Source organism: Asterias rubens, chromosome 16 (assembly GCF_902459465.1).
Source record: "Asterias rubens chromosome 16, eAstRub1.3, whole genome shotgun sequence".
Classification (NCBI taxonomy): Eukaryota; Metazoa; Echinodermata; class Asteroidea; order Forcipulatida; family Asteriidae; genus Asterias; species Asterias rubens.
In genome coordinates this window covers 10,211,959-10,229,550 of record NC_047077.1, presented here as the reverse complement: position 1 = coordinate 10,229,550, position 17,592 = coordinate 10,211,959, and the positions used below count along the sequence as shown (strand labels likewise).

Sequence of the window (17,592 nt, the reverse complement as noted above, 5' to 3'; positions counted from 1 at the left end):
CTCTTTCATTTAAAAGTGCATTGTCAATCCAGCCCTCGTGTGTGGGCGTGGCAGTCTCTGACACCCCATTGGGACAAAGTATCCACAACAACAAGGGATCATGATTTGTTTTCATTTTTTTTCCTGGTCCCCTTTTGAATTGGGAGACGTCAACAAGAATTGAGAGGACGAATGTAACGAAATAGAGTTTAATTTGACCACGGAAAAAAAGGTAACTGACCAATCGTGTGGTAAAATGGCGACTGTGTATTCCACTCATTGGTGGTTTACCCCTTCCAGCTTGAACTGAAGTGGGTTGAATAACCTGTGGTCAAAGGCAGTGGACAGTATTGGGAATTACTCAAAATAATTATCAGCATAAAACCTTACTTTGTAACGAGTAATGGGGAGAGGTTGATGGTATAAAACATTGTGAGAAACGGCTCCCTCTGAAGAAACGTAGTTTTCGAGAAAAAAGTAATTTTTCCACGAATTTGATTTCGAGACCTCAGATTTAGAATTTGAGGTCTCGAAATCAAGCATGTGAAAGCACACAACTTCGTGTGACAACGTGTTTTTTTTATTTCAATTACCGATAGTGTCCAGTGTCTTTAATTGTGTTACTCAATGACAAAAACACGACAATACCTTGACCTGACGTTACCATACTGAAAAAGAGTGAAATTAACGGCACTTTACCAGGCAGGGGTCGATTTCACAAAGAGTTCGGACCAGTCCTAACTTAGGACTAGTCCTAGGAGATATACAAATTGCATTGATAGTCCTAAGTTAGGATGAGTAACTGGTCCTAACTCGAGATAAGACTAGTCCTAACTCTTTGTGAAATCCACCCCTGGCACCCTAGCTGCCAGGTAAAGTGCCGTAAACTTTACGATATAAAATTTGCAAACTACTCATTTAAGGCACAATTTACAAAAATGTCCACTGTAAAATTTACGGCACTTTACCTGGCAGCTAGGGTGCCAGGTAAAGTGCCGTAAATTTCACGTTTATTTTTTACAGTGCACGCAGTATAATGAGGAAAGGGTGGTATTTCCGCAATTTGGCTATAATAACTATAGTATGAGTTCTTTGTTTTATTTACAGGGTTATCGTTAAGAACTCAATATCAACGCTTCAACCTGGCGTCTTTAAGGGACTGCACTCTCTGGAATCTATGTAAGCATATTTGGGCTGTAAAAGTCACAATTCAGTTTAGTGACGACCTCATTAACGTGAGAGAAAACATACCAGTGGGCAGATAAGGGAAACATTTGGGAAAATTTCTCGAACTTTCAAATTTTGTATTACCTTTAGTTATTTATTTATACACTATTTAGTAATTTATTTTCACAACTTATTTATTGTTTATATTATTTATTAAACATTTTTTTGTCAATACATAATACACAATGATTAAAGTTGGACAGGGGCAGTCATGTTTAAATTGTACGCAAACGTGTTGGGCACCGCGCGCCACTGCTGCGGTATATACCTGTGCCTATTTTTGTGCACAAAGACACGAGCAATTATCATGTTCATTTAACTCTTTATGGAATTTAGATGTTTTCCTCAACGACTTAGACAATTTTCTTAACAGGACACAATGATATACCAATGTAGATCACTGATCGCAAAGGTTTGCAACTTAAAAGAAACCGAATTATCTTGAAAACGGTGCTTGTCTTAGGTGAGAAGGTGTAATAGACGCGGAAACTGCATAATTATCGCTAAAAGGCGTTACATCGTCAAAAGGTATTTTGTCAGAATTTAAGTATTTCCCTCTCTGCTTAATTTTGAATATTTAGCAGGAATGTAGTACATCATGCAGCCATACGGGGAAATTGCATAGATTGTCGGGGAAGACATGCGATTCCCATACAAAGAGAAAAGGGAAACGATTTCCTCGTGTCTTTGTACACAAAACTGGGCACTGGTACACCACAGCGGCACCACCACTAATAGCGCACCCGCGATTTTTTCCCCCAAAATGACATTGCAATTTTGTTTTCCCTTTCCGTCAAAATTGGCTCTTTTCGTCAAAATTACGTCATAATGAAATTGGCCTGCTCTTTTACCAAATCATTACAGTGTCGTTTGGGGGGGGGGGGGGGGGGGACGTCCGGATGGTTGTATACAAACTGTCATCTATAAAGATGTATACAGCCAGAGGGCCGTTTGCTAAAATGGCTGTCACTGTATGATATTATACCTGTATGTATTTGTTTCAAAGGGTAGGTCTATGATGGCCCTCCAGCCAATATCATTTTTATGACATACGCTGATTGCTTCCCGAATACAATTCATGCTTGTACTATTAGGGGACAAAATCCCGTCGCCTTACCGTCGTACTTAGCGTGTTTTGTGTCAGGAAATTGCGTCCCTCGAGACAGATTTTTCCCGAGGGTAAACAATTTCAACATCAGAGAAGAGAAGAAAAAAAATCTGTCCAATTTGGAAACAAACGTTTTCGAAATAAAGGCTCCATCAGCTCCATCCACCAAACTGAGAGCATCAAAAGCGCACGAATTGAAATGTACTGAACGCATCTAAAGGCATGATTTCGAAAATGCCCCCATTGGTTGTAGCGTAGCCTATTACTGTGTCCCCTAGGAAATGCAGTCGCGACTGAGTGTCATGAGAGGAACACTCGCCTGAAGCACACAATCATATAGGCCTACCCATAACTCCGTAGAATACGTGTCACCCATCGTAGGGTAAATTCTCTACTCCTTTCTCTACCGGTAACAACGGTCCACTGTCTTTATCAGCAAGGATACAGAATATTAATTTTGGTTTTTACCCATACACCGATGTATGTTAGCACACTGTGTACTCAGTACTTTCCCGAGTCCTGTGAAAAACATCACAGGCATGTTACTCGGGTGGGATTCGAACCCACGACCCTTGCAATTCTAGAGCAGTGTCTTACCAACTAGACTACCGAGATTGCCCGGTAGCTAGAGGCAGTTCGAATCCTTTGTTTTGGCAGCGGGTGCAGCGAAATAATAGAATGGGATGCTAATGTTTGCATCGGGGATAAAGGATATTAATTTTGGTTTTTACCCATACACCGATGTGTGTTAGCACTGTATACTCAGTACTTTCCCGAGTCCTGTGGAAAAAAAACATCACAGGCATGTTACTCGGGTGTGATACATGGGTCGATTTCACAAAGAGTTAGGACTCGTCTTATCTCGAGTTAGGACGAGTAACTCGTCCTATAACTCAGGATTAATCTTAAGGTCTGCATGCTACAGTGCAGGGTGGGGACTCGTCCTAAAGTCCTAAGATTGGTCTTTAGTTAGGAAGAGTTTTGTGAAATCGCGGCAGACATTCCACTGTCCTAGATTCAAGCCCAGTGATTTCATTGGATAAGCCTGCAGTGACGTACAGTAAGCTTCCATATGTGTTATGATTGGTCCGAGGTCATGTGGTTTGTCAGCTTGCACTTTCGCTTGTCTCACCGCATAGGTTTTTGTTTGTTATTGTGGACATGGTTTTGTTTTTTCTTGATTGTTCTTTCTAAAATTGCCCCAACACCAAAACACTTCTTTTCCGGTTCTCAAACTTTGCGCGTAATGCCTACTTAAGACGTTAACACCTTCCTTTAAGAAGGGAAATTTCCTAGACTTGCTCAGTTTCTCATTCCAAACTATTGATGCTATTGAAATGTCATTCCACATTTTACTGAGAATTTAACACTGTGGACGAGCAATCCTTTTTTTTTTTTTTTTAAGATGTTAACGACCACCCTGAACCAGACATGGGAGGGGGTGGGGACATATTTTATGATGCCTGCTGGAAGTAAAATAATGAGGATCAATACTTCGTGTGTTGCAGCTGGTTGCGAGTAGACATGAAACTGGTTCCGAAAAAAACCCAGGTGTATACCAAAGCGTTTACGAAACTATGCCCGCACTCAGAATAAGACACTGTGCATACATGCAATTAGGCCGTGTAAAAAAAATGTTTCGCGTCTGGGTTAAAAAAAAAAGGCAGGAGGAGGGGCTTTTTATTTTTTATTTTCAATATTTGAAGAAAAAAGGAAGAGGACCCTTTTTATTTAATGACTGCCCGAACCATTTGTGTAAAGTATTTTCTTGATGAGACGGTTAAAATACATCCTTTTTTTCCTTTAACAAACAAACAAAAATCATTTAAAAAAAAACTATAACAAAAACGGAGGAGGCGGCCTCTAAAAAAAGAAGCGGACGGGGACGCTAAACATATTTCTTATTTTACTTGGCCTTAGTGCACCTACATATTATTTGGCCCGGAGAAACCTTTAAATTTGTTTTTCTTTAATGCATAATATTAACAGCCATGCACTTGGAAACCCATTTGAGAATTAGACAACCGTTTTGGATCGGGGGAAATCATGTTGTATGTTCACAAAAGTATTATTTCTGATTCTCGGAGGGTGTAGCTACTACTTCGTTTGAATAATATTTGTTTTTCAACAAACCTATGCATAAAGCCTACAAATATGTACCCTCTTTCAGAAAATGTTCTCCCCGAAGAAGGTTTTTGCTACTGTTGTATGTCAACATGGCGTTTATAGTTTAAATTGTATTCAAAATTACTTGCGAAAGCTTAACCTTTGTTTCAAATGTGTTTTAATTAAACAGGACTTAGTTTTAAGTGGACGCGTTGTTGATGTTTAGGTATAATTTTATCTCTTAAAATGTCATTTTGACAGTTCTTTTCTTGTTTTTTTTTCCTCATTTCATGACAGGAACCTTGTGAACAACAATATCACAGAAATCGAACCAGGTGCCTTTAATGGGCTAGACAACATTGTATATCTGTGAGTCAGAAACATTTGCAATATTGCAACCCCCCCCCCCCCCCCACACCCACAATATGTTATTTTTTTTCTTCACACAATTTCTAGCACGATTAGGGTGCTATATAAGTTTGGTATTATTATTACAACGACAACTTAAAAGGATACATTTTCCTTGATTTCGAGGCCTTTTACGGTTGTTTACTAATATTCAGGTATAACGTACACTAAAACAGCATGGCTTTATTTTGGGCTTGTTCTGGCACTGATATCAAATTACACCAACCGTCTACAGGGTATTTGTAGCCAAGGGTCATAATGAATAATATGCCTTTTTAAAGTTTTTTTAGAATGACTTGGTAACATTTTTAGCAATGTCCTCACCACACGACCAATTAAACCGTATGTACAATCACTGTTTCCGCAGATGCCCGTTAAAAGGATGTGGGTAATTTTTGTAACACAAAGTCGTCAGATTTACATTAAATTACACCGTTTGAAGATAATGATAGTAGAAAGCGTACTTTAGTTGCTGAGGTGCTGTAGCTTTTTAGAAATGAGTAAAACAATGTCATGGAAATACGTGTTTACATGCTAGAATAATTTTCGTCACATGATCACTGAGACGAAAATTATTTTCATGATATTGTTTTACTCATTTCTAAAAAACTACAGCACCTCGGCAATTACATGTAATATTTTCAGGGAAGCTTTCTGCTATCATTATCTCCAAACTGTGTAAGTTTATTGTAAATCTGTGGACATTTTTGTTTTCCTACAAAAGTACCTAGACCCTTTAGGATGTCCTTAAATATATGATTTGAGGCGTTGCCTGGAGAGGTATCAATTAATATCTGGTTTGCGGTAACACCATGTGTGCATCTACTACTTGCCAGGTTGCTATTCAATGCGATAAAATGTACTCCGCAGTTATAAGATATATAGTAAAACAATTCGTTAAAGGGAAGGTACACGTGTGGTAATTGTCAAAGACCATTCTTCTCACTTGGTGTATCCCATAAAATAACAAGCCTGTGAAAATTTGGGCTCGATTGTTCATCGAAGTTGGAAGAAAATGATGAAAGAAAAAACACCCTTGTTGGACGAAATTGTGTGCTTTAAGATAAGTGTAAAAGACTTCTAGCTAGAAGTATTTTATTCTTTTAGTTAGAAATTACCTCTTTCTCAAAAACTACGTTACTTCAGAGGGAGTCGTTTCCCACAATGTTTTATACTATCAACAGCTCTACAATGCTTGTTACCAAGTCAGTTTTAAGGTAAATATTTGTTTTGAGTAATTACAAAACGTGTACCGTCCCTTTAAATAACAAACTCTACCTGGCAAGTAGACACTCATGGTGTTACCAAACAATTTTAACGTTTCGTTATATGACATGATTTATCATGACGTTTAAAACTTTTGAAGGACCTACTTGAACGAAAACAGCCACAGAAAGGCAATTCAAACGTTTTCAGTCAGAACGGAAATCGAGTTCAATTTGAGCGTTGAGACTAAAGATTCGCGAAAAACCCTCTTGTTTATATACGTCACCAGACATGTTACATCTTAGGTCTACGTGGGAGCTCCAGTTTGTATAACAAAGAAAACTCCCACACATGACGTCAAAGTGCTGCCATTTTGACACACACCGTCAACGGCAGAAGTGTTTCTAGGTTTTTAAAACCATGAGATTTGTGGCTTTATTTTTTGAAGTGACTGTACAAATTTGAATCTGAAAATTGTTCAAATATAAACATCCCCAAATAAAAAAATACTTTTAAAGGCAGTGGACACTATTGGTAATTACTCAAAATAATTATTAGCATAAAACCTTACTTTGTGACAAGTAATGGGGAGAGGTTGATAGTATAAAACATTGTGAGAAACCGCTCCCTCTAAAGTGACTTAGTTTTCCAGAAAGAAGTAATTTTCCAGGAATTTGATTTCGAGACCTCAAGTTTAGAATTTGAGGTATCGAAATCAACCATCTAAACGCAACTAACTTCGTGTGACAAGGGTGTTTTCTTCTTTCATTATTATCTCGCAAGTTCGATGACCGATTGAGCTCAAATTTTCACAGGTTTGTTATTTTATGCATATGTAGAGAAACACCAACTGTCAAGGCTAGTCTTTGACAATTACCAATAGTGTCCACGGTCTTTAAATGATAAACAAACACGCGTATAAAAGCACAAATAACCCCAATTGTAATTCCCTTAAAACATCCCTCGCTCAAGCAGCTGAAGTATGACATTTCCTAAGCACTGCTTGTTCAATACTACATTTCTTAAGACAACATGTCAGATTTCGTTTAGTGTCTCATTCCAACTATCGATGACCCCTCTTTAAGGAGAGGTTTACCACCATCTAATAAGAAAACAGGGTAGCGAGGAGGATGAAGCTATCCTCCCCTGGCTGGGATATTATGTGTCCTATAACGAGGATCAATATTTGTTATATTAGTGGCAGCTGAATGCAAACAAACCGTAGGGCTGCAACACAACAGATGTGTATACTCCAAGTTGACTGCCCAAGCGAACATCACAATTTCACACACACACACTCTAAAAAATTTTTGTTGTGTGTTTAAATAATGCTTTGCGAGCTTAAAGGGGCACGGCCGTCTTGGACATAATCTGACTGTCTGATTGTTGCTCTGGACGTGGAACAATGAACTCTCAACCAGTTCCTACTAAAACAAGCGCGCGTTGACCGGTACCTACGCTTGGTCCAACTTCATTGAGCTGCTTGGAAATGAAATCAAATCAAATCAAATCAAATCAAATTACACTTACACTGTAGCCAAGAACCAACTGGACATCGCGTTGTTTGGTCTGATCCGAAAAACAACTGTTTATTTACATCTTGAAATTGCATTCTCTTCTGAGGTTCTGCAGAAATTAATTAAAAAAAAAAAAAAAAAAATATTGATTTATATTATATCCACACTATTTATGTATTGTTTTGAGGTACATTGATTCCGAAAAACACAACAACGTTTCTCAGATTGCAATTTTTAATGTTTTGGAAATCTCACCTCTCTTAAACCACATATTTGTTATATTATTTCTCATAGATGCTTTAAATTATTAACAGCCGGACAAAAAGTATTTCCAGATGTAAAGGGCCTATCCTCCCTAAAGATTCACTGTTTTAATCTTACTTATACAAATAAAACGATTTATTTTCCTCTTTTTGTTTACAGAGATTTAGGGAACAACAGTTTTTCTGAGCTGAGGGCAGGTACGTTTTCTGGAATGCCCAACCTACAAATCTTGTAAGTACAATATTTTATCGTAATTTTTTTTTAAAGAAGAAAGGTCCTAGCAACAGAGGGCGCTATGTTCTTTATACCCTACATCACAACAAAAAAGATACAGTGACAACAATTCTAAATAAAAAAGGTGTATGTTTGGTTGTTTGTTGGTTTGTTTATTTGTGTGTTTGTTTTATTGTTTTATTGTTGTATTGCTTGCTTGCTTGCTTGCTTGCTTGCTTGCTTGCTTGCTTGCTTGCTTGCTTGCTTGCTGGCTTGCTTGCTTGCTTGCTTGCTTGCTTGCTTGCTTGCTTGCTTGCTTGTTTGTTTGTTTGTTTGTTTGTTTGTTTGTTTGTTTGTTTGTTTGTTTGTTTGTACCCTACATCACAACAAAAAAGATACAGTAATAACAATTCTAAATAAAAAAGGTGTATGTTTGGTTGTTTGTTGGTTTTTTTTTTGTGTTTGTTTGATTGTCGGGGTGTTCGTGTATTTGTTTGGTTGTTTTGGGTTTTTGTTTGCTCGATTGTTTGTTTGTTGTTGTTTACTGTTTATTATGTTTTTGTTTACAAGGAAAGACTTTGGAACTTTAAATGGCAGCATGTTTACCAGGTACATTTGTATTGTACTTCTGAGCATGCACACATTGCCGATAGCAATGGCTTTACTTAGTAAATCTGCTGAGCGTTCAAAAAGTCCCCGAAATTTAACTACAAAACGTTTTTTTAAAGAGAAATTAGTACATTCGGAATGAACTGAAAGATGCAGTTATTACGGATTCACACTATTTAAAACCTCCCGGGTCAGAAATAACCTGGGTTCAAGGGGATACTGCCGTCGATTTCACCAAACTCTTCCTGACTTTGGATTAATCTTAGGACTTAGGACGAGTTGAGTTCCGTATCCATAGACGCTACGACGCATTGGAACCCTTTTAACTTAGAATTAATCTTAGGACTTAGGGCGAGTCAAGTTCCGTATGCGAAGACGTTAGGACGCATTGAACCCATCCCAAGTTCAGAAGAGTTACTCGTCCTAACTCGAGATAGGATTAATCCTATAGCGTTTCATGAAATCGGCTGCTGATCCCGGTAAATGATCCAGGTGACATTGACCCAGAACTTTGTCAGAACATCCGAGACCTGGGAGTTTTTTTAAAAAGTGGTGACGATTCAGCGTGTCTTGTTTTCCTGGATTAAGACATTGTTGACTGTACATCTTGAAAAAAAAAAGAGGCATACAACTACACAATTCCATTGCAGTGGTAACTACGTTTGACGACGCCAATTGTTATGATTAATTGGATTGATAAATGTTAATCAGTTTTCTATATTAATCAATTAATTTAGGCAGATGGCATACGTTCCCTTGGAGCACATAGAGCCTCGTTCGTTCCAAGGACTCCCCAATCTTCTAACTCTGTGAGTCATAGTTTCCTTACTATTATTAATTCATCCTTTTTTATTTGAAAGTGAACTTAGTTTATGTACGTGGCTTTTAAAGACACTGGACACTATTGGTAATTGTCAAAGACCAGTCTTCTCACTTTGTGTATCTCAACCTATGCATACAATAACAAACCTGTGAAAATTTGAGCCCGATTGGTCGTCGGAGTTGCGAGATAATTATAAAAGATGAAAAAAAGAAAGAAAAAAAATTGTCACACGAAGATGTGTGCTTTCAGATGCTTGATTTGGAGACCTCAAATTCTAAATCTGAGGTCTCGAAATCAAATTAGTGAAAAAATACTTCTTTCTTGAAAACTAGACTTCACTTCAAAGGGAGCTGTTTCTCACAATGTTTTATACCATCAACCTCTCCCCATTACTTGCTACCAAGTGAGGTTTTATGCTGATAATTATTTTGAGTAAATACTAATAGTGTCCACTGCCTTTAAAGCTGTTTTGCCTCTCAAATTGTTACTGCGTTTCAAATTCAGAATTCGGCCATTCAATTTCGTTTTGAGTCGAGTCAAATTCCTTTAGCACTCTGTTCAATTTAGCGTATCGACATTATTTTGTTCGTGACACACACACCTCATAGAAGCGTCTGCGAATTTGAATGCTGCTTTGATGACTTGTTAAATTGAAAGATTATTTTGTTAAATCGAATGACGCAACATTACATTTGACTAATCATGAAACGAAATCGAATTACCCAATACGGTAGCCTTCGATTTTGCGCGAAATAGAATAGCTTGGTGGTTAAATTGGCTGATCGTTTGCCGAAATTGACCGAGAAAGCCTATATCATTAATTTGTCCTTTTTATTTGAAAGTGAACTTAGTTCGTACGTGGCTTTTAAAGGAAAAATAGACGATCGAAACCGCGGGTATGCTTATATTTTCGCTGGAAAGAAGGTTTGTTGCACATTTTTGTTAATACTTAAATACACTGGATACTATTGGTAATTGTCAAAGACCAGTCTTCTCACTTGCTGCATCTCAACATATGCATCAAATAACAAACAATCATGTGAACGTTTTAGCTCAATCGGTCGTCGAAGTTGCGAGATATTAATGAAAGAAAGAAAACAAAACTTTTCACACGAAGTTGTGTGCTTTCACATACTTGATTTCGAGACCTTAAATTATAATGTCTCAAAATCAAATTCGTGGAGAATTACCTCTTTTCTCGAAAACTACGTCACTTCAGAGGGAGCTGTTTCTCACAATGTGTTATACTATCAACCTCTCCCCATTACTCGTATTTTGTGGTATGAGTAACCTATAATGATTTACTGTACTACACACCTCTAGTGCAACAGGTGAAAATGCTTTAGACGATGCGGCTCCGTTTTATGCAAGTCTCTGGTGCATATAGCGCATTTTTCATGATTTTGACACGATAATTGTTCAACAAAAGCTAAGCTTACTTCTAGCATGCTGAAAACTGAACAATACACGTGAAACGAAAAGAGAGCGAGAGGGGGTGAGAAATAGACGAAAACACGTTCAACAAAGGTTTTTAATAAACCCTTAAAACCTGAAAAGATGAGAAAGTATCGCAGGGATGTTGTCAATCAAACATGTCCCTTGGTGACGGATTTTCAAAGAGTGGAGCCTGTCAGCAAATCGGCCATAGTCACTGTGCGCAAGCAGTCAATTCCGACGCGGCTTAAAAAATTACATTTATTAAATAAAATCTGTCGTTGAAAATCTGACCATGCAACTTTAATAAGTATGTCCCTAACGTAGGCCTACGGGGTCATTTGTCGCACGTCAAACGTTGGATTTGTGTGGAACCGAAACTTATATTATTTCATTGTGTCTATTCTGTCTTCTGTTAATCTGATTGTTTGTGTTATGCTCCTCTTTTGTTAGGAATATTCTTCAAGCTAAGCTGAAATCCCCAAGCCAGGGAATGCTAAATGGAATTAACAACCTGTCTTCAATGTAAGTATAATCCCTGTGTTGATAGTTGTTTTACATAACACGATTCATACACTTAGTCATCAGTCACAAGTTTGCGAAATGATTTTCCATCTTCTTGATTAAAAGCCATTGGACACTTTCGGTTAACAGTATTGTCCAAAAGCCCACACTTCATGTACCACAACTTATATAAAAAATAACAGACCTGTGGAAATTTAGGCTCAATCGGTCATCGGAGTCGGGAGAAAATAACGGGGAAAACCTTACCTTGTTTCCGCACGTTTCGCCGTGCGTTTAAACATGCGCTTAAAATAAATCCGTAATTCTCGACAACGAGAATTGATAATTGTTTTAATGTTTTCTCGAAAAGTATAGCATTTCATGGAATAATATTTCAAGAGAAGTCTTTCACCATTACCTTCTGTACACCTTGTAAGTTATTTGTAAATCTGTCAACCCTTTTTTTTTTTCTGTGCCGAAAGTGTATAATGGCTTTAACGGATTTTGTTCTCTTCTGATGGGTCTGAAGGATATTATTTTATACAACAAAATCTGTGGTTGCTTTTTAGAAACAACACTACATTATATCATGAGGCTAATGAGTGTAATTACCAGTCTCAATTTTACAGGGACAAATTGGAATCCGACTTTTTAGCTGATGACGTTTGCACTTGGGTGTCGCATTGTCATTGCTCTTGTTGTCGTCTGCAATTGTCAGTCCCGCCTTCAAGCGCCCCACCCCCTTTTTTCCCTATTTTTTTCATAATAATAATAATTGTGGCTTCTTATATAGCGCACATGTCCGTCACTCAGTGACGCTCCTGGCGCTGTAACATACAGTATTTCCTGCAAGATGTGGGACTACGTTTGAATTATGAGACCTAATTCTGATAGCACCTACAATGTTTTACAAGGTGCTGTGGCGCAATTTGCTGCCGATCGGACAAGGACCACCGGGGCGAACCCCTTCTCTATTCGATAAGTGCACTGGGTTCTTTTACATGCGTTACATAACACATGGGACCAACGGCTTAACGTCCCATCCGAAGGACGAAGCAATGGTGAAGTGTCTTGCTTAAGGACACAAGTGTCACGGCTGGGGATTCGAACCCACACTCTGCTGATCAGAAACACCAGAGTTTGAATTCAGTGCTCCTAACCGCTCGGGCATAACACTTCCACAATGGGATGGGTGGTTTTTAACTGTGGTGTGGGTTTCAGGGGACACTCTAATTGTGGCAGGACGGCTTTGTAGAGGTGCTGGTCACCCGTTTCTCCTCGCCACTCACTGGCTTGGTATTTTTGTTAGCTACTTTGCTTCTTTGTTTCTATAAATATGTATCGATATGTATATTTATATTGTTATGCCAGTGTAAAGTCTAATAAAACTAAACTCAAACTAAAGACCCCCAGGGATTGTAAACAATGATATTAGGTTGCGTTCACACAGCGGAACAGGCTGAATGAAGTTTCTCATACAACTGAACATTTTTCTGTTTGATTGTATTGACATGAAAATGGAACAATTAACTAGTCGATAACATAGGTTTTCTCGGTCAATTTCGGTAAATGAGCAGCCAATTTAACCACCAAGCTAGTCTATTTCGCACGAAATCGAATGCTACTGAAAAGGGTCATTCGATTTCGTTTTACGGTTAGTCAAATGTAGGGTTGCGTCATTCAATTTAACAAAATAATAGATCAATTTATTAATTCATCGAAGCAGCATTTAAATTCGCAGACGCTTTTTTGAGGCGTGTGTTTCACGAAAAAGATAGACGAAACGCTAAATTTAACAGAGTGCTAAAGAAACTTGAATGCCTCAAAACGAAATTGAATGGCCGAAATCTGAATTTGAAACACAGTAACTGGAAAGGCAAAACAGCTTTAATTCGAACGCATGAATATGAAATTGGTTGCTCATTTTGTCGAATTTGACCAAGAAAACCTATAATGTTATTTCGTTATCTCATTGTTTGAAACATTGGTTGTGTAACAAAACACGTCCCCACTGGTTCTTTATTCAAAATAAATTCAATGGGGCGCCCTCGCTCTGATAAACAACCGTAATTTGTATTCCAAGGGTATCTGTATTAAAACATGTCTTGAGTAGTCTCAGGGTATGTAATGTATTGTCTTGCGTATTCTAAGGTATCTTTTAAATGTCTTGTGTATAACACTTTCCACCTAAATATATACGTTCCCACATTTGTATTTGATATGCAGCTCAACGAGTGACTACCGTCTATGTTGTCTACTCGACCCTGCGTGGAATGCATCATGTATCGGTCCGAGTAAGTCCTTCTCGTCCTGCGAGCGTCTCATGCCAAACTACGTCCTGAGGATCGCAATATGGCTGCTCGGCATCAGCGCCATCTTTGGCAATATCTTCGTCATCGGCAAACGGGCCACGAAGAAACGTCGACGCGACGTAACCGTCCAGGGTTTCCTCATCACCCACCTCGCTATCTCAGACGCCATGATGGGTTTGTACATGATCGGTATAGGAGTTGCAGACTCGTACTTCAGCGGGAACTATTTTCTGCACTCCGAGAGGTGGCGATCCGGTGGCTGGTGTAAGACAATAGGTCTATTGTCCATGCTCTCAGCTGAGGCAAGCGTCTTTCTTGTCATGCTAATCAGTCTGGATAGATTTGTGAGTATTGCATTCCCCTTCAGCCGTTTCAAGCTGGAGATACGCTCCGTGCGCGTTTACATCGCCGTGGCGTGGATCATTGCGTTCGCTTTGAGCTTGACCGGGACAATCATGGCGGGTTCATCGCCGTCCTTCTATGGTCTGTCGGACGTTTGTGTCGGCCTGCCTCTTATCACCAGCCCGGTCAATGGCTCCTCTACGTGGATCTATTCCCGTAAGACGGGAACGTACGTCTACGAGGTCGTCGTGCCCAGCACCAAGCCCGCATGGGGCTTCTCCGTCTTTCTCTATATCGGGCTCAACTTCTTCTGCTTCGTCGTTGTGCTAATCTGCTACGTGGCGATCTTCGTCATAGTGCGGCGTTCGTCGCGAAGCGTCGCCCAGCGCGGCACCATGGCCAGGAAGCCCTGCAACGGCACCTCCTCCGGGGCCAAGTCCCAACGGAGTGCGAGCTTCTCCCGGGAGGTCAAGCTTGCCACCCGTATGGCTCTGGTTGTCGGTACGGACTTCTGCTGCTGGATGCCCATCATAATCATGGGCATTCTCACCCAAAGCGGGACCATCACCGTGCCTGATGAACTATACGCCTGGACTGTGGTCTTTATCCTACCCATCAACTCCTCCCTCAATCCCTACCTCTACACCATCTCGGAAATGTGGTCCAAGCGTAAGAAGAAGGGTGCGGGATACACGCAGTGTATTCGTATGAACTATTCGTCGCCGGGAGGACGCGAGCACGACCGTAATAACGTCATGGAAACAGATACCGTAGGTATAACACAGGGGTCTTCTTAGCAATGGAAGTGTAGGTCGTTGCTGCAGTTATCTTCTATTCGACAATGAAAGACAAACCAAACGAAGCCCCATCAAAGCCTGTAAACTGTAGACGCAAGCATAGACCAAACTGCAGAGGCTCTCAAGCGATGCGCGGTCCCAATGGACTTTGTAGACGTCATCAAAGACGTAAACCGACGGGAAAACGTTACAAATTCACCGCAGATCGTGACGTTCGCACGGAGCATTGTTTTGGCAAGCTTACAACCTCCTCTGAACATCTACACGTGGACGCCATTGTACTCAGTGACGTCAAGTTCATGAAGTAACTAGAGGTCAATGTCGTTGAACGTCACATGGGATGGTGATCCACTTGTTAGGAACCAATCGGGAGGAGCAAACAGTTATTATTGGCTCTTTTGACTGGAAACAGCCGTCTGTTATATGGAAATACTGCAGCACATCGACAGGACACAGCCGTCTGTTTTATTGAAATATTGCAGCAGCTTGACTGGAATCAGCCGTCTGTTTTATTGCAATGTCGCAGCAACTTGACTGTAAACAGCCGCCTGTGATTTGGAAACACTGCAGCACCTTGACTTTATTCTTGCTCTTGCTTTTTTTCTCATCGGAGGGGGTGGGTGGCGAATCCTCGTTCACAGACGTTTGTTGGGTTTAATAGTATAAAACCATCCAAACAAATCTTTATATCACAAATGCATACAAACTTTACAGTGCGTTCTCCTCCTATAATGTATTTTTCATTGATCTGCGATGTGTATGTAAATTGCGCCTGATGGCACCTACGGCTCTCTGGCTCTCTTGTAAACATGTCATATCATAGTTTAGACAAGAGTTTAAGAGACATTAAAACATAACCAGTCATTAATATTAAACACCGCCCTCTTTCGGTCAGAACAAGCGGGGAGTGTGACACTATACAAAGACCATTTTTTTTTTTTTTTTTAATGGTTGTTTATGTGTGTGTCTGTTTATTGATTTGTCTGTTTTTTTTTGTGTAGATTGTTTTCATGTCAAGGGAACTCGCAACAAACTGGCAACAGCCAGGTTCTCCCATAGAAGCATTAGTTTATAGGCAGTGGACATTATTGGTAATTACTCAAAAAAAATATTAGCATAGAACCTTTCTTGGTGATGAGTAATGGGGAGAGGCTGATGGTCTAAAACATTGTGAGAAACGGCTCCCTCTGAAGTGACATAGTGTTCGAGAAAGAAGTAATTTTCCACGAATTTGATTTCGAGACCTCAGATTTAAAACATGAGGTCTTGAAATCAACCATCTAAACGCACACAACTTCATGTGACAGGGGTGTTTTTTTTTCTTACATTATTATCTCGCAAGTTTGATGACCAGTTGAGTTCAAATTTTCACAGGTTTGTTATTGTATGAATATGTTGAGATACACAACTGTGAAGGCTAGTCTTTGACAATTACCAATAGTGTCCACTGCCTTTAATGTATGGGATTATATAATATTGCACACATCAAGAGATGTTGACTCGGGTACTAGACGACAATACACACTTCATCCAGTAAATAATAATAACACAAGGTATTTATAAAGCGCTCTAATTAACAGGGGAAAGCCTGTACCACAGCGCTGTACACACAAAATAACAAAAAGCATAGCAGAAAGACAGCATGTGCTTCTGAAAACACTGAAAGACCAGTACATGAAGAAGAAAAAAAAATGTTGTATAGGTTTGCTCGGTCAAATTCGGCAAATGAGCAGTCAATTTCATTTTCATGCGTTCGAATTAAAGCTGTTTTGCATCTCCAGTTGTTACTGCGTATCAAACTCAGAATTCGGCCAATCAATTTCGTTTTGAGTCGAGTCAAATTCCTTTAGCTCTGTCCAATTTTATAGCATAGCGTCATTCTTTTTCGTGACACACACGCCTCAAGAAGCGTCTGCGAATTTGAATGCTGCTTTGATTAATTGCTAAATTGAATGATTATTTTGTTTAATCGAATGACGCAACATTACATTTGACTAATCATAAAACGAAATCGAATGACCCTTTTCAGTAGCATTCGATTTCGCGCGAAATAAAATATTCTGGTGGTTAAATTGGCTGCTCATTTGCCGAAATTGACCGAGAAAACCTATATAAAAGAAAACACAGAAAAGATTTTTACTGAATGGATTTCATTGTGAGTGAAACTACCCGCCCAATGATGTTCAACTTGAATCTAATGCAGCGATCAAGAAGCATTTTCGAAATACATGTAATGTAGACAAAGTAGTCCAACATAATAATTTTACTCGTAAATCATTACATAAAAGTCGCATGTTTCCTTTTTTCATTCGTATTAAAGTGTTACTTAAATCAATTGTGTAGGGATTGTAAGATGCTGTATTTTAGTATATATAAATATATATTGCAATTATGTGCAGCATGTTATTTATTATAAAACTAAAGTGTATTAATATTGAAAAACATCGTTTAACATAAAAGTTTATATCATGTGCAATTTACTCATTTTATGCTACTCTACGGCAAACGTACGGTGGCTTCAAAGTATGTGCGCCAAAACTCAAATAATCACGTATTTTATTTTCGGAAATAATTATTCATAATTTCTGCAATTTTGAGAAAGACGCAATATTTTCGCGGAATGACAAAAGTCGTACATTTACATGAATAGTTTGTGGTTTTGTTCGATGCTTATAAACCACCACGCCGATGTAACTTTGAAAGAAGAAACAAAATCGGCGTGCTTAACACAAATTTCTTGAAC

At 39.0% G+C, this 17,592-nt stretch overlaps 1 protein-coding gene across 1 annotated transcript in view; it reads left to right on the top strand.

Moving 5' to 3' along the window:
• Positions 1-15,986, top strand: part of LOC117301104 (relaxin receptor 1-like) — a 98,957-nt gene extending 82,971 nt beyond the window's left edge. The window contains exons 13-18 of the mRNA XM_033784990.1: positions 1,087-1,158; positions 4,718-4,789; positions 7,975-8,046; positions 9,375-9,446; positions 11,348-11,419; positions 13,625-15,986. Coding sequence (XP_033640881.1) covers positions 1,087-1,158; positions 4,718-4,789; positions 7,975-8,046; positions 9,375-9,446; positions 11,348-11,419; positions 13,625-14,849 — 1,585 coding nt within the window. The 3' untranslated portion in view covers positions 14,850-15,986. The remainder of the gene's footprint in view (positions 1-1,086; positions 1,159-4,717; positions 4,790-7,974; positions 8,047-9,374; positions 9,447-11,347; positions 11,420-13,624) is intronic.
• The last annotated feature ends 1,606 nt before the right edge of the window (positions 15,987-17,592 follow it).